Source organism: Lepidochelys kempii, chromosome 12, assembly GCF_965140265.1.
Source record: "Lepidochelys kempii isolate rLepKem1 chromosome 12, rLepKem1.hap2, whole genome shotgun sequence".
NCBI lineage: Eukaryota > Metazoa > Chordata > Testudines > Cheloniidae > Lepidochelys > Lepidochelys kempii.
Window position 1 is genome coordinate 15,661,720 of NC_133267.1, and position 21,225 is coordinate 15,682,944.

The 21,225-nt window shown below is 40.1% G+C and overlaps 1 protein-coding gene across 1 annotated transcript; it reads left to right on the forward strand.

Moving 5' to 3' along the window:
* The first annotated feature begins 930 nt into the window (after positions 1–930).
* On the forward strand, positions 931–13,139 carry SNX20 (sorting nexin 20). Its single transcript, XM_073308466.1, has 4 exons — positions 931–1,051; positions 5,679–5,851; positions 7,691–7,842; positions 12,009–13,139. Exons 2-4 carry the CDS (start codon positions 5,686–5,688, stop codon positions 12,675–12,677), a joined length of 987 nt encoding a protein of 328 aa, XP_073164567.1. The 5' UTR covers positions 931–1,051; positions 5,679–5,685; the 3' UTR covers positions 12,678–13,139.
* The last annotated feature ends 8,086 nt before the right edge of the window (positions 13,140–21,225 follow it).

The following is a 21,225-nucleotide window of genomic DNA, read 5'->3' on the forward strand; positions in this document are numbered from 1 at the left end:
GAATTATATTTTTTTTACAATAAGAAAAGGGTTCCTCCCACCCCCAACACGCTCCTCGTACTCCCAAACAGCTAAACTTGCTTAAACTTTAAAAAAAATTCACATTTAGAGAGAACCTGTATAATCTATTTTTGTGCTCTTAAATTCATTTCTCATGCTTCATTTGATTATTTAAATGAAACTGGGGATATAAAGAGACATATTATTACATATTTATTCTGTTGATATTCAGAGTTTCATTGATATGCCAATTTTATTGTTGTTAATTTTATGAGATTGCTAATGATCATTTTGACAGGTTTTAGTAATCAAGTCAAAGTTTGAAAAATTATTTTTAGAGTCAATGAACAATGCTGGTAATAACAATGTGCTTATATTTCTGCAGGGTATTATATTTGGAGTTCCTTCTCTTGAAATAACTGAGCACATAGGTCTTAAAATGCTGAAAGAGATTCTTTGCCACTTTCCTTTAGCAAGACCAAAGAGTATTCAGACCCTTGAGAACCATAAAATAATATGGCTACACATAAACTGGCAGATTTAAAATTTGAAATTCTCATATAGCTGTATATTATCATCATGAGTGAAAAAATCTTGTCTCCATTGAAGTCAAGGATTTCACCCATGGTTGTCTGTTCACAATGTAAGCAAATACATACCCATCTAACTTTAAAAGAGTTAGACTTGTGACAGAAACCAAGACAATCCAAGTTAAAGTTGGCATTATCTGTAACTTGCAGTGTTGTTAAAAAAAGAAATTTTTAAAAAGAGTATAACAATGGGAACGGGATTAGGTTTATCCTGCTTGTAAACTATATGAAAAACGACTTAAGGCAGATTGCCATTTTCATTTTGAGGTAACCACCCACTAAAGCAACAAACCAGCTGAATGAGGAAGTCAGATTTAAGCAAGACTTCCTCCTTCCTTTTTGTAAAAATAAAGAACTTGTCTGCTGCAAGACAACAGACATGTTTTTCTGTGTTCTGAAAATAAAAAGCAAGGCTCCCATTGCAATCTCATCACCCTTGAAAACTCTTCAGAAGCTCAAAGGTCTGTATTTTGTGTGTTATATTTTATAATATTAATAAGCATTCAATTAAATAACTTTGAATGGTATTTTTCAGTATAAATATTACCATGGAACAACCTGTTCAAAGCAACAGACTCTCTTTGTGCATGATAGTGCAGATTTCACTTCATTGTGCTTTTAGATGTTAAGGTAAATAGTAGTTTAATAATTAGTTAAAATAATTTAGATTAATTTTTGTATGTTACAATGATAGACTATTCCTTCATATATATATATATATATATATATATATATATATATATATATATATATATATATGTAGTACTATACTTCTGAATACAATGAACAATGAAGTTTGGGCCTATTTAATCACCAGGGTGGCACCTTTAGAACCATTATATTTATGAGCATGTCAGCATTTCCATTATACAATTATATTTTCAGAGGTTTATATCTTGAACATAAATATCACTCTGCTGCAGCTCATCAAAACTTGCAGCTCAGGAGGAATATCTAGTTTAAATTTGATCAGCCATTTTTTAGTTTACAGGTGTTTAAGGTAAGTTTTATAATTTAATCTGCTTTTTTGTGATTCTTATTGTCACATTCCCATTTTTAAAAAGTAAGGTTTTTCAAGTATATAGTCTATAAAATGAACTTGTTTCTCTGGGATTTCAATGTAATAAATCAAACTGGTTGACTAACTGAACATTAAATAACTGGCTATTCTGAATGTGCAATGAGCAGTGGTTGACAAAGACTGAAAGAGCAGTGAAAACATTCATAGAACATAAGAATAGCCATACTGATCAGACCATTGATCCACCTAGCCCAATATCCTGTCTTCCAACAGTGGCCAATGCCAGGTGCTTCAGAGGGAATGAACAGAACAGACAGTCGTTGAGTGATTCATCCCCTGTCATTCAGTCCCAGCTTTTGGCAATCAGAGGCTAGGTACATTCGTAGCATGAGGTTGCATCCCTGCCCATCTTGGCTAATAGCCATTGATGGACCTATCCTCCATGAATTTATTTAGTTATTTTTTGAAGCCTGTTATAGTTTTGGCCTTCACAACATCTGTTGGCAAGGAGTTCCACAGGTTGATTTTGCATTGTGTGAAGAAGAACTTGCTTTTGTTTGTTTTAAACCTGCTGTCTATTAATTGGGTGAGTCCTGGTTCTTGTGTTATGTGAAGGGGTAAATAAATTTTCTATATTCACTTTCTCCACACCATTCATGACTTTATAGTCATCTATCATATGCCCTCTTAGTTGTCTCTTTTCCAAGCTGAAAAGTCCCAGTCTTTTCAATCTCTCCTCATATGGAAGCTGTTCTACCCCCTTAATCATTTTTGTTGCCCTCCTCTGAACCTTTTGCAATTCTAATATATCTTTTTTGAGATGGGGTGACCCGAACTGCATGCAGTGTTCAAGGTGTGGCCATACCATGGATTTATATAGTGGCATTATGATATTTCTGTCTTTCCTTTCCTACAGGTTCCTAACATTCTGTTAGCTTTTTTGATTACCGCTGTACATTGAGCAGATGTTTTCAGTGTACTATTCACAGTGACTCCAATATCTCTTTCTTGGGTGATAACAGCTAATTTAGACCCAATCATTTTGTATGTATAGTTGAGATTATGTTTTCCAATGTGCATTACTTTGCATTTATCAACATTGAATTTCGTCTGCCATTTTGTCACCCGGTCACCCAGTGTTGTAAGATATCTTTGTAACTCTTCTCAGTTTGCTTTGGACTTAACTATATTGAGTAATTTTGTATCATCTGCAGATTTTGTCACCTCACTGTTTATCCCTTTTTTCAGATCATTTATGAATATGTTGAACAGCACTGGTCCCCATGCAGAATCCTGGGAGACACCACTATTTACCTCTCTCCATTCTGAAAACTGGCCATTTAGTTACTAACCAACCAGTTACTGATCCATGAAAGGACCTTCCCTCTTATCTGCTTACTTTGCTTAATAGCCTTTGGTGAGGGACCTCGTCAAAGGTTTTCTGAAATCCAAGTATACTATATCCACCTGATCATCCTTGTCCATGTTTGTTGACCCCCCTCAAAGAATTCTAATAGTTTGGTGAGGCATGATTTCCCTTTACAAAAGCCGTGTTGACTGTTCCCCAACAAATCATGTTCATCTATGTATCTGATAATTCTGTTCTTTACTATACTTTCAACCAGTTTGCCCAGTACTGAAGTCAGGCTTACCAACCTGTAATTGCCAGGATCCTCTCTAGAGCCTTTTTAAAAAATTGGCATCACATTAGCTATCCTCCAGTCATCTGGTACAGAAGCTGATTTAAATGATAGGTTACATACAACAGTTAGTAGTTCTGCAATTTCATATTTGAACTTCAGAACCCTTGGGTGAATACCATCTGGTCCTGGTGACTTATTGCTGTTTAATTTATACATTTGTTCCAAAATCTCCTCTGTTGACATCTCAATCTGGGACAGTTCCTCAGATTTATCACTTAAAAATAATGGCTTCATTGTGGGAATCTCCCTTATGCTCTCTGTAGTGAAGACCAATGCAAAGAATTCATTTAGCTTCTCTACAATGGCCTTATCTTCCTTGGGTGCTCCTTTAGCATTTCAATCATCCAGTGGCCCCACTGGTTGTTTGGCAGGCTTCCTGCTTCTGATGTACTTAAAAAAAAATTGCTGTTAGTTTTTGAGTCTTTGGCTAGTTGCTCTTCAAATTCTGTTTGACCTGCCTAATTATACCTTTACACTTGACTTGTCAGAGTTTGTGCTCCTTTCTTTTTTTCTCAGTAGGATTTTACTTACAGTTTTTAAAAGATGCCTTTTTGCCTCTAACCACTTCTTTTATACTTTGTTATTTAGCGCTGCTGGCACTTTTTTTGTCCTCTTACTATGGTTTTTAACTTGGGGTTTACATTTAGTTTGAGCCTCTATTATGGTGTTTTTTAAAAGTTTCCATGAAGTTCGCAGGTATTTCACTTTTGTGACTGCACCTCTCACTGCATCAGGGGCTTGACCCAAACCTTTTTTAAGCCAATGGACTTGGAATCAGGTCCCTGCCAAGGAGAAGGGAGAGTTTTGTGGAATGCTGCTTGCCCAAGCCAGGGAGCAGAGGCAGCTCTCCCTCCGCACTTTCAGTAGAGCTGGGGAAGCTGCATTCTCTTCAATTCTGCTCCGCCTTACTGTCAGGGCGGGGTTAAAGTAAGTGCTTTTGCAACCTTGTAAATGTCTACTGACACAATAGACTGCAAGAGAGGCCATGAAGGAATTCCCCCACCTCTAAGTACAACATTGCATGATTGTACACAAAGATCCCTAAATGATGCAGAAGTGAGAACCAAGCAGTCTTGAGTAGCTCCCACTTCCTAAACATACTGCACCAGTTCACTCTTAATAACATCTTTCACTAATATTTTGTTTTACTGCAGGAATGGGAGCTGTGACTTTTTAAAGTAACCTATATTATTTGTCTTTCCGTCTTTTTTAGCCAAACTGTGAGCAAAAAAGTTCATCTCACATAACTGATCAAACACCAATCATTGACAAAGTTGTTACAAGTTTTTAAAACTCTTTCTTCACAATGCTATTATAAATAGTTATTTATATTATAGTAGTGCCTATAGGTCCCAGTTAGGGAGCTGTATTGCAGTACTGCCATATGGAAGCTAAGGCCCTATTATAATAAGCTCTATACAAACGTATAGTTTAAAACACACACACAAACAAAACCCAAGCCCCACCCCAGAGAGTTTACAAATCTAGACTGTGACAAGACTCAGCAAGTAGCTGAAACAGACAAGCAATGGGGACAGGAGGAACATGCTATTACATAATAAATAGAAAACTTAGTAATTTCACCTGCCTAGCTATTGACAGATTCAGGGGTTCATCTCCAATGCAGCAGGAGGGGTAACTTCCAATTCAGGTCAACATTCACATGGACTGACTGAGCTAAAAACCAGCAGTGTTGCTGTGGTGGCAAGGCAGCAGTTTGCCCAGATACCTAAGCTTTCAGATGTGATTCAATGTATTTGGTCAGCTAGCCTGAGCTATTGCCTATGCAGCTAGGACTATTAAATCTTGGGGGGGGTAAACTCTCCAGCAGTTTGGCTCTTTCACTTAAGGGTTTCCAGAATTTGTTCCCGTCAACAACTAATCTGTGGCCAAGCCCAGAAAACTTTGAGGCAAAATACAAGAGGTGAAAGCCTGGCCCCAACGGCAAACATCCCATTGACATCCGATTCAGGATTTCACCTTAAATACACATTTTATTTGGCACAAGAATTTTATTTGGCATAAATTCTTGCTTTTGTCTGTCTGATCTTAATTCCTGACAAAATGACCATGTAGGTACCAGAAATCTTACTGGCAGCTGCAGCATTCCTTTATTGCTATCCCTTATGGATATTTGTATACAATGTCTGTTTCTTTAACTTTGTGTCAAAGCACATAGGTGTTGAGGAATTCGCAGCTCTGTAAGCTGCGGCCCACTGACTTTTTATTTATCTCAGTGGGAGTCAGATCAAGCCCTAACTCAGTGAAATAAACAATTATCTAGAATAGACTTTGGGAGACTTTTAAAGCTCTTAATACGTCTGATGATGAGAAGTGCATGATTTTGTATTCCTCCTGCGACAGCTTTGCAATGGACAGAGACCAGCACCACACCGCAGAAGGAGGTCAGCGGGAGTGGGTAACAGACATATCTACGTGTTCTGCAGCCGCTCAGTCAGATGAAGAACAAAATGAAACCGAAGCTGAAATTTCATTTCAAGTGAACAATGACAACCCAGAAACTGCTGCTCTCTCAGGTTAGGCCCCACCATTCATTCTACTTATTTTTCATGGAGCTATCAGTGCTATGTGTCTCATGAGTTACAAACAGTGTACTTAATTCACTCCTACATTACTCTAGTTTTACATTGGCATCATTCTACTGAACTTGGAGCTACACAGGAGTAAAGCAACGGCAAATCAGGCTCTCTCTCTTTCTCTCTATGAGAAACACAAACTTTTCCTTTCAAAAGTCTTCTTCAAAAACTTACTCCGTTCTAAGCTACACAGGAGTGATCAAAGTTAGTTACCATCTGGTGACTCTTAGGTGGCCGAAATGAAATAAATTAGTGCTCTCAGTTTAGTTCTCACATACACCACAAAAATGTGCCATCACATTGCACAGAGACCAAGGAGAGAACAGGAATGAAAAGTGAATGACCACTTCCATTCCAGTGGTAGTCTCTTCAGGCCAGGGTGAAGGCTCGCTGTGGTATGGTGTGTGGGAAGTTTTGCACCGAACTTGTACAATGGGTAAGCACTCCAATGCTGTCAATTGTGCAAATACATTTACTGGTAATTTTTTAAAGGTATGGGTTTTATTTAAAGGAAAACTGACTATTCATGTTTCTTTCTGTAATGCTGTTATGAACAGCACACCTTTCTTAAAACCATACATTTAGGAAAGACTGGGCCAAACCCTGAGGAAGTGAAACTCGTTTTAATGGTATTTTAACCTAAATAGCAGGTTAAAATAAATCCAGCTATGTAAGGGCCTTTCTGGGCACCTACAATTTTAATGTGAAAAATATAAATGTTTAGTGATTTCCTTCTTATCCATTTGTGGTAATGCATTTCCATTGTTTGCAATGCTGAATAATTTGCTCATAATGATCTAGGTTGTCTAGACAAATAATTTCAGTGATGGAAAGTCAAGATATGCCCATACAAAACAGCAGTTGTAGTGGTGTCCCACGTTGTCCACACTGCTGTGCCGTAGTTCACCTGAGCAAAATTATCAGGACTGGATTCCAAAGACAGAGAAGTATCTTTCATTGCTAAAATCTAGTCCCAATTTCCCTGCAAGTTAACTTCCCAGCCTATTATACCCCATTTTTACATTTACAACAGATGATATTCTGGCTTTGGTTATGACCTAACTACTGTGGTCTAGATTGTAGCTTGGACCATGTGTACACAAAAAGGAGTTGGGGCAGTAAGAACTTCCTTTTTGCTCCTGCACTGGCTACCTGGAACTGAAAAAAGGGCAGAGTATGGAAGGAGTCTTGGCTTCACCCCACCCCCCTAGTCATCAACCCAGAGCACGTGACGAGGTGCAGGGGGTTTCAGAATTTGCTGCAGATATGAGTCAGCCATATCGTACCCCTTCCCTTTCTCCCCTGCCTTTCCCCACCCCCTGCACTGGCCCAGCAAGAAGTAAACAAGACAACAGTGTGACTCAGAGGCACGTGTGAGTCGTGACCTCCCTGTGGCTACTCCTGAGAGAGTGCAGCCTGTTCACCTATAGTGAATTCACAACCTAGCTCTGCAATATGCTTGTAGGATATTTTTTTCACCACGTTTTCTTCAGGCAAAGTTGTTGTCATCAGGATTTTACTAATAAGCCTTCATATTTTACAGTGGACTGGATGAGTTTAATTTTGTGTAATCAGTTTATTTTCTTTCAAATTTCGGAGCAACAGTGTTCACAATTAGATGTTCCTATTAGCCTTTATCAGTCTTAAAGGTAGTGATATACACATTATTCATGCAAAATCGTATCAGAAATTCAATTTTCCACTTTCCTGGTGAATGTAGACGGATATTCTTCCCAGATGCACTGGCTACAACATGAGATATTAAACATATTGTTTTAGATACCAGTAAATCCCCAAGTCCCAGCTCTTCAATGACAACTAAGCAACTTCAGGACTACTGGAGGAATGAGAAACGTCGCTGTAGACAAGTCAAACTCCTTTTTGAAATCCCGTCAACCAGAATCGTAGAACAGTATTTATCTAAATATGTGGTAAGCTAATAAATGAATTTGTAACATAATTTCATTCACTTTGCAGATGTCTGGACAGCATGGGTCTTTACCTGAAAGCCTCACTCAGGGCCAAATTTTGCAACTAGGGTGACCAGGTGTCCAGTTTTCGACTGGAACACCCGCTCAAAAAGGGACCCTGGCAGCTCCGGTCAGCATGGCCAACTAGGCCGTTAAGGCAGGCTTAGTCCCTACGTGTCCTGGCACTGCACTGCACCCCAGAAGTGGCCAGCAGGTCTGGCTACTAGGTGGGGGGCCTCGGGGGGACCACAGGGCTCCATGTGCTGCCCCCACCCTGAGCACTGGCTCCGCACTCCCATTGGCCAGTTCCCAGCCAGTGGGAGCTGGGAGGAGGCAGTTCCTGGGGGTGAGAGCAGTGCTTGGAGGCTCCTGGCCTCCTGATAGGCAGGTAGCCTGTCTTAGCCCTCACACTGCGCCGCTGACCAGGAGCTGCCCACGGTAAGCCCACCCCCCAATTCTGAGCCCCAACCCCTGCCCCAGCCCTGAGCCCCCCCCAACCCAGAGCACCCTCCTGCACCCCAAACCCCCCATCCCTGGCCCTACCCCGGAGCCTGCACCCCTCCTGCACACCAACCCCCTGCCTCAGCCCACAGCCCCCTCCCACACCTGGAACCCCTCATCCCCATCCCCACCCCAGAGCCCTCAACCCCCCCCGTACCCTAACCCCCTGCCTCAACCTGCAGCCCCCTCCCACACTCCCAATTCCTTGGTCCCACCCCCCCCAGCCTGGAGCCCCCTCCTGCACCCCAACCCCTCATCCCCAGCCCCACCCCAGAGCCTGCACCCTGAGGCAGAGCCCTCACCCCCTCCCATGCCCCAACTCCCTGCCCCAGCCTGAAGCCCCCTCCCACACCCTGAGCCCCTCATTTCTGGCCCCATCCCAGAGCCCTCACCCCCAGTGAGAGCCTTCACCCCAACCCCCTGCCCCAGCCCAGTGAAAGTGAGTGAGGGTGGGGGAGAGCAAGCCACCGAGGGAGGCGGAATTTAGTGAGTTGGGGGTGGGGCCTCAGGGAAGGGGCAGGAAAGGGGAGGGGCCTCAGGGAAGGGAAGGGGCTACACTGTTGGGTTTTATGTGACTAGAAAGTTGGCAACCCTATTTGCAACCTTTGTTCACATTGGGTAGTACCTACTCTTAGAGTAAGATAGTACTTAAAGCAAGCATGGTTGGCAGAATATTGTCCTCAAAAAAGCCCTTCAACAAGCAGTTCATAATAAAAACTGCATCAGTGGGAGGAAAAACATTAACAGAGCTAGCAATTTGTAGGCCTTGTCTTCATTATTGTTATTTGTATTAGTAGCACGAAGCACCCCCAGTCATGTGCCAGGCGCTGTACAAACAAAAGAAAGAGACAGTTCCTGCCCACAAAGAGTTTAAAATCTAAGACTAAGACAAGACCTAGAGTAGGAAATTCATACTGGTGCAAGCACATCAAAGCTACACTGGTGTAAGCCTCACATTGTGGCTGTATAACATACCTATAATTGGAGGTTTGCACTGGTGCAAGTACACATTTCCATATGCAGACAAAGCCTAAGGTTCCACTCCTACAACTAGACCAGCTTTGGACTGGATCCTCTTGCACACACAGTTCTGCAGTAGAGTATTTATTTTTTAAAGCATGAGTGAGAGGGGCAGGGACAATAGCAAGTGAATGAGCATGCATTTCCACTGTTCTGACATTTCAGATCTATTTATCAACAGTAAGGGAAAAAATCCCCTATTGATCATATCTAAAAACCCCCATGTTTTTATTAATCACATTTTCCAAGTAGTGTAAACAATTTGCTCTTTCATCTAACATTTGAATGTCAAGAGGGGAAAACCAACCCAATGGGCCAGATTCTGATATTCTTACTTGCTGTGCTGAACTCTCAGGAGACCTGGGTTCTATTCCCAGCTCTGCCACTGACTAGCTGGATGATTGTGGGCGAGTTACTCTGTGACTCAGGTTACTATTTACCTCCTCTGTAAAGTGAGGTAAACAGATGAAAAGTGCTGAGAACTATGTATTATTATTATTCACACTGGTGTACTGATCCCAGCGGGACTCCTCTTGGAATAAGGTGCTATTTAGCATGTGAGTAAAGGTTTCAGAGTCTGGCCTGGTATGACCTTATATTTTCAAAGGAGGTTTACATGCTCTACATGTTCTAGTTAGGTTCTGTTACCCTTGCACAGGTTGAACAATATCTGATTTCCTGAGTAGTCCCACTGATTTCAATAAAAGTGCTCAAGGAATAAAGGTACCACATAGCGTGTGTGAGGGTTGTAGAACTTAGCTCCAAAAGCTCACTAACTACTTAAAGATTTTTCACCTTAAAAAAATTGCTGCACAAATTTGAATAATGTCTTTATTAGAGGAAACCACCTCTTTTGCTCATGGACATTCCCTAAACCAGGGAAGAGGGGATAAGGGATGAAGTCATCTAGCAGATTGTTTGTTGTGAATTATTCACTCAGCTGCCCTTGGTAGTCAGACTTCTTAAATCATCATTTTACATTCTATGCAGTTTTCTTGCTCTCTTGCAATGTTGTTACGAATCTGCATAACCAGTAGGTCCTTTATTATCAGCAGGGAGCAAGGCAGAGTATAGGAAAATGTCACAGTGTTAATGAATGACAAGAGATCAGAGCAGTGGCACCTCAGCATTAGGAAGCTACAGAAAGCTTGCTAAAACTGATGATTTATCAGGCTTAAAATCAAAGGACAGAGAATGTATTTTATAACAGAATGAGGGAGATTCTTATGCTAGTATTGGTTTGTAACATCTAATGCCCATTTCCACAAAGGAGCAGTTTGACTTAAGCAAACTGTGGGCCTAAATCCATTTAATTCACTGGGAACAGGATGAGATTGTATGTGAGTAACGTCTAGACCCAATCCAAAACCCATTCAGCTGGTGTAAATTGGCATAGCCCAACTGACTTCAATGGAAGTACATTGATGTATACAGGCGGAGGATCTAGCCTAATGGGAGACTTCTTCAACTTCAGTGGGTTTTGGATTAGGCCCTGGGTGGAAATCTATTTGAAGAATATGTAGCATCAAAATTTTGTTTTGCAACTCTGAGGTGTGTGTGTGATGTTTACTAAATTCATTTTGCTATCAAGGTCAGTGCAAAATTCAGGGAAATTTATTCTTGAATACTATTAAATTGTGAATTATTGTATAAGAAGTATTTCTGCTAGAGGCTGCTGAAGGATCTTGGATAGCAAACAGATTGTTTTAGAAAGGTGGCAGTCACTCTTGCAGTATTTACATAAAGTGGTAGGCTTTGCATAATAGGACAATGATTTAGAAAAAAATCTCTCTGCAGTTGCTCCATCTCATTTTTGCATATACCAAATGTCCCCTCCAGCTCTCTCCTCTTCCTTCAGAGCATTAATAATGCCCAGTAATATCTGATGCAAATATTTCTAACAGTTATAACCAATGAAAAATATATTAAATTCAATATTAGGCCTGGGAAATCCATTCAGTTGCTATGGATGATTGTTTGTAGTAACCATATGTGTTATTAAGGAGTACAGTTATATGAATGAACCATAAATTATTTAAAGGGCTCCTTCTAAACCTTTACAAGCAATTTGCTAATTTACCAGATTAAGGACCCCAAGGTGCTGAGTGCCTTCTTACTGAAATCAAGCCCCTAAGGTGCCCAATATGCGAGCGCTACATGCAAACACTAAGTATTAGTCACAACAATCTGAAACAGTAGTGGTTAGGAATTACTGACTTAATGGACACCTATCTCAAAGACCTTGTTTATATTGGGAATGTGCTCTAATTCTAGCAATTGATGGTTAGTCACTGATGTAGCAGAACCAGTACTGCACACAGTCATCTAGAATGCAGATCAGCGCAATTAGGTGTCAATTGGTGCAATTTGCAGTGGGGGCTGGGGGAGGCTTTTTCAAGCAGGGACAAACTCCATTGGTGCAAATTGTGGCTTTCCTTATCTACATTTGCACCTGCCTCAGTGTCAGTCCTATCAGGGCAAAATCCCAATACAGACAAAACCAAAGTAAAGTTTAAAATATGTTTGTCAACAATCAGCAAGACTACAGTTTTATGTAACAAGACTGAATATTTCTTGCTATTTGCTTTTTTTTTTTTCCCTGCCAGTTGTATAAAATCATCATCATCCAGACAGGCAGTTTTGATGGCAACAAATCTGTAATTGAGCGTCGATATTCAGATTTTGAAAAACTGCACAAAAATCTTTTGAAGGACTTTAATGAAGAAATAGAAGATGTGACCTTTCCCAAAAAGTGCCTAACTGGAAACTTCACAGAGGAAATGATCACTGAGAGAAAATTAGCCTTCAGGGACTATCTGGGATTTCTGTATTCTATTAAATGTGTCCGGAGATCCAAAAAATTTATCGACTTCTTAATAAGACCAGAGATGGAGGAAGCTTATGGCTGTCTGAGGGGAGGCCAATATACCAAAGCTTTGGAAATACTTGTGCAAGTCATTGCTCTGCAGGAAAAATTAACCAAACACAGCCCTGTTTTAATAGTCCCTACACTCTGTGCTTTAGTTGTGTGTCACAAAGACCTAGAGAACCCAGCAAGTGCCTATGAATATGGAGAGAAGGCTTTACTTTGCCTACAGATTCATGGTGGGCACAGGTATTATGTTCCATTGCTAGAGACAATGATCACTTTGGCATATGAACTAGGCAAAGACTTTCTATCCTTGCAAGAGAAACTGGAAGAGAGCAAGGCAAAAAGAGACCAAATAAAAGTGTTTACCCTAAAAGAACTTGCAGTTCGAGAGTATATACAATGAGTGCAAGAAAAGATCACTGATTGTATTTCACTGAATAGCAAAAACGTGTGATCATGCTCCCATTGAAGAACATGGACTTCAAAATGTGTTTTTAAAGCAGTTTTGAATGGAGAATGCAGCTTACAAATACAGACAGCTAAAGTTAAGATTCTGATATATTTTATCATACTTTTTTAAATTGAAAGCTAAAAGGGAACTATCCCATTTCTGTAAGACAATGCTTACTACATAGTTACAAGTAACACCGATGCTTACTAAAATGGGAAGTAATTTGTGGCAGGAAAAACCTCTTTTTTCAGTTTGTTTATTTTTGACAGTATTTTGTGTATAGCCAGTTTCACGGTTTCATCTGTATAGTCAGTTAAAATGGAACCACTCATATAATTAAAGTTATGCGAGTGTTTACATATTTACAGGATCATGGACTTTGTTACTAAAAAAAACCCTTATGAACAAAGAAGGAAGGAGAAAATGTTTTTAAAATAAATTTTCAGGACCTATTATTTAAAGACCATACTGTCAGAAATTAGCTCTTATTTTTTTCTGCAACTATGATCAAAGCATTTTCAAAGACTACTCAGAAATTCACAATCATTTTCTGACTTTTAATACCATGGGGTATACTCCCATTGAAGTCAGTGGATAGTTTACAATTTACTTCAATGGGAGCAGCAGCTACCAGTGGTCATCATTTCACTGGGGATGGGGGTTACTTTTAATTTCCTTTTTAAAGCTGATATGATTTCATGACTTGCATTGAAACCACATTCCTGTTATTGGCAATTTTTAACAGAGCTCTTACTTGAGAGGAAAATTCATACCCCATGCAAAATACACCTAATGAAAAGGAACCACAAAAGAATGCTGTAGAGGGAACATCTGGCTCATACAATGGTGGCCTTTAATTCTGATCAAGCTGCAATACACATGGTTAGGATTTTGTTTAAAGTTATAATGCATTCATTTTAGAGCCTGTTATGACCTAGGGAAATGTCACAACTTAGCACTGACATGACAATTCTTTCAGGAGCCCCACCCACAGGTGAAGATGTTGAGCTCGCCGTGGTCCTGGCATTTCTGTGAAAGCTTCTCAAGTGGAAGTTTGAACACACTCGGAACTGTTCAGCTGTGTCACATAGTGCCTATGCTGCTGACAGATTCTCTTGGGAGGGACAGGGGCTGTTTTACCTACAGGCAAACTAGGCCACTGCCTAGGGAGGCAGATTCCGTCTAGGGTGGCAAGGGCACAATGCACTCACACAAATTTGGCCTGGTCACCCCTCTGTCATGACCACCAAACTATCAGCAGGCTCCCTATGAACTCCCTATGCACCCCATCTGAGCTGAGAACCTCTGTTCTAGCGGATAGGAGTGGCACACTGTAGTTTTGCCTAGGGTAGCAGATTGTCTTGAGCAGCCTCTGGGGAGGGACCTGCACTTTTGGAACAGAAGGAACTGAACTCTATCCTTGCTGTCACCCTTAACCACATGGTGACCATTCTGTGAATCATCATGGCATACATGAAGTTCATATGTGTTCATGGATGTTTACAGCATGTAGATCAATATTGGGTGGCAGTGGTGTGGTCTGTTGCATAAAACACAGAATGGGGAATCAAGCAATAAAGAGTTAAAATCCCAGCAGTTCTGAATATTGAGTTCTAGACATTGAGGCTCAGATCCACAAAAGCACTGAGATCCTCAAAACCCCATGCTCAGCTGCCACCTAACTTTGGAGTTGCCTACATTTTCACAATAAAAGTCCTCCAGGTGCCTACGTTTCTGCCACTGGGCATGCACACAATGCCTCAGTGCCATCTCATGCTCAAGCCCCAGCACTAGCCTCAAGCCAGGTGAACACCTACCTACTGCTCTGGTAGGTGTTATCAGAGCACACCTAACTCCACACAAAAGGGAGGTGGATTCTCCCCTTACAACCTGTATCGCAGTGATTAGGGAACTCACCAGGCAGGCTGGAAACACCCACTCAATTCTCTGCTCTGCCTGATGGGGAGAAAAGATTTGAAGATGGGTTTCTTCACTCTCAGATGAGTGCCCTAACCTCTAGACTACAGAATCACTCTCATTGGCTCTCTGGCCCAGTACATAATTATGTAATAATAATGTTAATATTATTAATAATAATAATATAATATAATATAATATTATTAATAATAATGTTAATATTCCATAATAATGGAACAGCTTCAACAGGAGAGACCGAGGGAGACCCATATTAGAATATTCCAGAGTCTGGTGGAATTCTACCCCCCGCCCACCCGCTCCCCAGAGATAACTTGGGGATATGCCTACATAGCCAAATGGAGCCTTCAGGCCCTAATCCTGCTATTGACTATATGTGGGCGTACATGTTGTATACTAATGAACATTACAAAAAAAGTCCTGCTGGAGAAAGGAAATAACAGATCTCAATTAATGCCTATTCTGTCTACACCCCTGTTGTGATGCCATAGCTTCCGTCTTCTGAAAGGGTACAGCTGATCATGCAGATAGAAGCCACGTCTACATTGCAAACTTTTACCAGCATAACAATGTCAGTCAGGGGTGTGATCCCTGGCCAATATAGCTATGCTGGCAGAAGCCCCTGCACTTCGGGGTTGTGGGGAAAAGGAGGGAATAAGCTATGCTGGCAAATGGCATTCATACTAGGAATGCTTTGCTGAAACTTGTAGTCGGAGCAAGGTGTTCCTGGTCTAGACCTGGCCCTAGCCTCAGGCCATCCATCATCAAGTGTCTTACAAAAGAGACACCAGTTCCCCTGCCTTATGGAAAAACTGTGCTCTAATTAGTAACTGAATTCAGGACATAGGCAGAAGAAAGAGCAATCTGTTCATTGTGTAGTTCTCCCATTGCGAACATCTTTACATGAAAGGCATTTTAATGTTGCCTATGTGCTAACTGATTGGCCAGGACTTTTATCATTCCCTAGAGCAGAAGTCATTCATCTCGAGTGCTATTCAGAGAGAATGTATCAACTGTCTAATTTAAAGTGCTGATTTTATTTTCTGCTGCTTTGACATTTCCAGTCAAGGAGCTTCTCATATGAATCGGCAAAACCAACTGTGCACAAATGGCACAGGGTCAGTTATGAGCCCATAAAAGGCTTCAGCTCAGTTTATGACCTCACCTCCAGTTGCCACAAACAAACCAACTAAATGTTCCCCACAAACTAAAGAAATACAAATATATTCCCTCTCCGGAAATGCTGAGACTATAGACCTCTGGTGACAGCACAAACTGCTTATTAACAAATTCAAGGTGGACATTAAAAAATAAATACTTGAAAGAGAAAGGACAGTATTGTGGCTTGAGCACTGGATGAGGCAAATCAAGGGACCGGGATTCTACTTCCAGCTCTATTGCACACTTCATGTGCAATTTTTCACAAGTCACTCAACCTCTCTGTGCCACCAGCTAAAAAAAAAATGGAAAAATAATATTTCATTTCATAGTTTTTTTTTAAATGAGGCTAAGTTCATTAATGGGTTGAGAGATATTATGGCAATGAATGCTATACAAAAGTCTATAAAATATACATTAAAATAACTCCAAACTTTAATCTAGAAATGAGCATTAAGGAGAAGATAGTTGAAACCTATACAGGCCTTTTTCATTTATTTTAGTATTTTCTTAAACAGGAAAAAAAGAAATTCGCAGGCAGTAAGTCACCAGTCTAGGAGCCTATTGTTGATTCTATGATTAATACTTTATTACTAGTACAGTCTCATTTTAGAACTGGACATTGCTCTGGTTTCTACACTTACAAAAGTTACAAACTATTTATTTATGGCATTGGACTGGGGTTATTCCCTGATGCTGAATCAGGCTTATACAAAATAAACTCCTCCTAATTTCAATGCTATGTACTCCCAGGTTCACAGATACCAAGGCTTAATGAGACTATTATGATCATCTCTTCTGACCCTTTGTATAACACAGACTATAGAACGTCCCTGAAAAAAATCCAAGAGAATTTTTTTTATATATCACATTTTCATTTAAAAATTGCCAGTGATGGAGAATCCACCATGATATTGGTAAATTGTTGCAATGGTTAATTACCGTCACTGTTAAAAATTACAGGTTTCAGAGTAGCAGCCGTGTTAGTCTGTATCTGCAAAAAGAACAGGAGTACTTGTAAAAAGAAAAGGAGTACTTGTGGCACCTTAGAGACTAACCAATTTATTTGAGCATGAGCTTTCGTGAGCTACAGCTCACTTGCATCCGATGAGGGGGTATTGTTTCATGGTCTCTGTGTGTATATAATGTCTACTGCAGTTTCCACGGTATGCATCCGATGAAGTGAGCTGTAGCTCACGAAAGCTCATGCTCAAATAAATTGGTTAGTCTCTAAGGTGCCACAAGTACTCCTTTTCTTTTAGCAAAGACAGACTAACACGGCTGCTACTCTGAAACCTGTCATTATGCAAGGAGTACTTGTGGCACCTTAGAGACTAACAAATTTATTTAAGCATAAGCTTTCATGAGCTACAGCCCACTTCATCAGATGCATAGAATGGAACATATAGTAAGAAGATATATATACATACAGAGAACATGAAAAAGTGGAAGTTGCCATACCAACTCTAAGAGGCTAATTAATTAAGATGAGCTATTATCAGCAGGAGAAATCAACTTTTGTAGTGATAATCAAGATGGCCCATTTAGACATTTGACAAGAAGGTGTGAGGACACTTAACATGGGGAAATAGATTCTCTTTGTGTAATGACCCAGCCACTCCCAGTCTCTATTCAAGCCCAAGTTAATGGTATCTAGTTTGCAATTTAATTCCAGTTCAGCAGTTTCTCATTGGAATCTGTTTTTGAACCTTTTCTGTTGCAAAATTGTCACCTTTAAGTCTGTTACTGAGTGACCAGAGTGGTTGAAGTGTTCTCCTACTGGTTTTTGAATGTTATGATTCCTGATGTCAGATTTCTGTCCATTTATTATTTTGCATAGAGACTGTCCGGTTTGGCCAATGTACATGGCAGAGGGGCATTGCTGGCACATGATGGTATATATCACATTGGTAGATGTGCAGGTGAATGAGCCCCTGATGGCGTGGCTGATGTGTTTAGGTCCTATGATGGTGTCACTTGAATAGATATGTGGACAGAGTTGTCATCGGGCTTTGTCGCAGGGATAGGTTACTGGGTTAGTGTTTTTGTTGTGTGGTGTGTGGTTGCTGGTGAATATGTGCTTCAGGTTGGGGGACTGTCTGTAAGCGAGGACTGGTCTGTCTCCCAAGATCTGAGAGAGTGAAGGATCATCTTTCAGGATAGATTGTAGATCTTTGATGATGCGCTGGAGAGGTTTTAGTTGGGGGCTGATGGTGACGGCTAGTGGCGTTCTGTTATTTTCTTTGTTGGACCTGTCCTGTAGTAGGTGACTTCTGGGTACTCTTCTGGCTCTGTCAATCTGTTTTTTCACTTCAGCAGGTGGGTATTGTAGTTTTAGGAATGCTTGATAGAGATCTTGTAGGTGTTTGTCTCTGTCTGAGGGATTGGAGCAAATGCAGTTGTATCTTAGAGCTTGGCTGTAGAAAATGGATCGTGGATGGAAGCTGGAGGCATGTAGATTAGTATAGTGGTCAGTAGGTTTCCGGTATAGGGTGGTGTTTATGTGACCATCACTTATTAGCACAGTAGTGTCCAGGAAATGACCAGTCTGCTTGTGTGGGCTGGTCCAGGCTGAGGTTGATGGTGGGATGGAAATTGTTGAAATCATGGTGAAATTCCTCAAGGGCTTCTTTTCCATGGATCCAGATGATGAAGATGTCATCAATGTAGCACAAGAAGAGTAGGGGCATTAGGAGATGAGAGCTGAGGAAGCATTGTTTTAAGGCAGCCATAAAAATGTTGGCATACTGTTCTCACCCACAACTATTTCACATGTGGGGACAATGTATACCTTCAAGTCAGGGGCATGGCCCCACACTATGCCAACATTTTTATGGCTGACTTAGAACAACAGGATCTATTTTCCAAAAATCCATGTTGATTGACATTAATTATGGTCCCCTCCTTTAATTCTTGATTAGTTAAATCCTGCATCAGCTGCTCTATTATCTTTCTCAGGATCGACATCAGACTCACAGGCCTATAATTACCTAGGTAATCTTGTTTACCCTTGTGTGCCAATATTTTAAAAATTAACTATTTCCAGTCTTGTGGAACTTCCCCAGTGTTCCAAGTCTTATTGAAAAATCAACATTAATGGTCCAACAAATTCCTCACCAGGTCTTTTAAAACTCTTGGATGAAAGTTATCCGGAATTGCTGATTTAAAAAGGTCTAACTAACAGCAGCTCTTTAACATCCTCCTAAGATGCTAGTGGAATGGAGAGAGTGTTATTATATGATAACTACATCATGTTTTTTGGAAAATACAGAACAGAAATATTTATTGAACACTTCTGCTTGTTCTGCATTAGTATTGACTATTCTATCATTTCCATCTGATAATGGACCAGTAACATTGTCAGGAAGCTTTTTGTTCCTAATATACTTTTAAAAACCTTCTTTTCCTCTGTTCTACTGACGATAGATTTCCTTGTGTCCATTTGCTTCCCTTGTCAATTTTCTGCAATTCCTAGCTTCTGATTCATATTCATTATTACAAACTTCCCCTTTGTTCCATTTGTTATATATTATTTGTTAATTTTTTATAGCTGCCTTTACTTTTCTTCTAAATCAATCATGGCTTTTGGGGCTTTTGATAAAGTGTTCTTAAACAATTCCCAATTTTCATTCACATTTTTCTGATTAAATTCTTCCTTCCATTTGATTTGGTTCATAATTGTTTTCAGCATTGTGAAAATATGTGATTTGGTCTTTATTCTGTTTACACATTTATAAGTATTTACAAGTGCGACCAAGTTATGATCACTTGTACCTAAGCTACCATTTAATTTTTAACTGTGATCAGTTTTTCTTTGTTGGTGTTACACCTCTTCTTGACACAATTCCCACATGTAGGATGCAACATTTTTTGAATTAGGAAATTATCTATAATATTTAGAAATTCCAAGGATGTTTTAGTACTGGAAATATGAGACCTCCAGCAGAGGTCACTCAAATTAAAGTCCCCCATGATTATGGAGCCTTTTTCCCTACCCATTATAAATTGTTGCATAAGGAGCGGGTCATCCTGTTCCCTAGTATGATTTGGAGGTCTGTAGCAGACACTAACTAATACCCATCTTGTGTTTCACCATAACCATTAAAGAGCATTTTCTTCTGAGTTATCAGTGACTCTGAAACAGGTAATGTCATTTTTGACAGAGTGCTACTCACTCTTCCTTTAGAGAATTGTCCACTCAATATTTCATGGATAGGTTATAACCATTGATTATAAAATTCTAATCACGAGAATGATCCAACTGGGTTTCAGTAAAACCAACTAGATTGAGTTTATTTTGCAATTAGCAATCCTAGCTCTGTTACCTAGGCTCCTAGCATTGGTGTATAGGCAATTAAGCAATTTCTTCCTTTCATGTCCTTTGGTTCCTAAATTAATTTTGTTCTCAACATCTTGATTTCAGGTCAAATGAGTGCTCACATCTTCCCTCTTTTTACCTTCCCTTCTTATTATGTTATTAGCTTAACATCCTTCTAACTACTCTAGCCAGCCTGTCAAGGGGAAATTGGTTCTAACTATACAGCCCCCACAAGTTCTAACTATTCTCTCCCCTAGAAGGTGGACCAATGTTCCAAAACCCCCAAACCCTACACAACTTACCTAGCCAGCAGTTCACTTCCAGAATCTTCTCTCTTCTGTCTTCTTTCACTCACAGAACAGCAAGGATCTCGGAGAAGATCACTTAGACATTCTTATTTTTAAGTACACTTCTGAGCTCCCTGAAGTCATCTATTATCTGCAAGCTATCCCATGATGCAATGTCATTAGCGTTGATATGAATCATTACCAATGAATCCTTGTCCATCAACTTCAGAAGCCTATCTGAGATCTATTTAGCACTTTTCATCCATAGATCTCAAAAGCACTTAACAAAGGCAATCAGTATCATTATCCCCATTTTGCAGATGGGGAAACTGATGAACAGGGAGGTGAAGCGATGTGCCCAATATCAGCCAGTAGGCCAAAGGAAGGCCCAAGAATAGAATGTAGGTTTCTTGAGTCACAATCAAGTGCTGTAACCACTGCACAACACTGCCTCCCACACATACAAGCTATGTATTATTGGTATCACCACTCAACAAAAACATCCTAACGTTTAGGTATTTTTCAGGGTGCCCTAAATCAGTGTTTCCCAAATGGTGGGTGGCCTAAAGTATTCGAGCTTGTAAATACACCTCTTTTGTGAACAATCACACTAACCAACACAGCTCAAATTTTTCTCGTATCAAATACTTGCAGCCAACTGCTTGTGATAAATCTATAAAAAGGGGGGAAAAGTTGAGTACATTTAAATTGATAAACGTGAAGAAATAGCAAACTGTTTGTTCAGGGAGGATTGTTATGACTATCATCCAATTACAAATAGATGAGAGAGAAAGTTAAGTGT

Bases quoted from the DNA above. Each gene is read 5' to 3' on its own strand.
- SNX20 (XM_073308466.1), top strand. From the start codon at position 5,686: ATGGACAGAGACCAGCACCACACCGCAGAAGGAGGTCAGCGGGAGTGG. The intron at 5,852-7,690 runs GTTAGGCCCCAC...ATATTGTTTTAG, and splicing joins AGAAACTGCTGCTCTCTCAG to ATACCAGTAAATCCCCAAGT. The intron at 7,843-12,008 runs GTAAGCTAATAA...TTTCCCTGCCAG, and splicing joins AGTATTTATCTAAATATGTG to TTGTATAAAATCATCATCAT.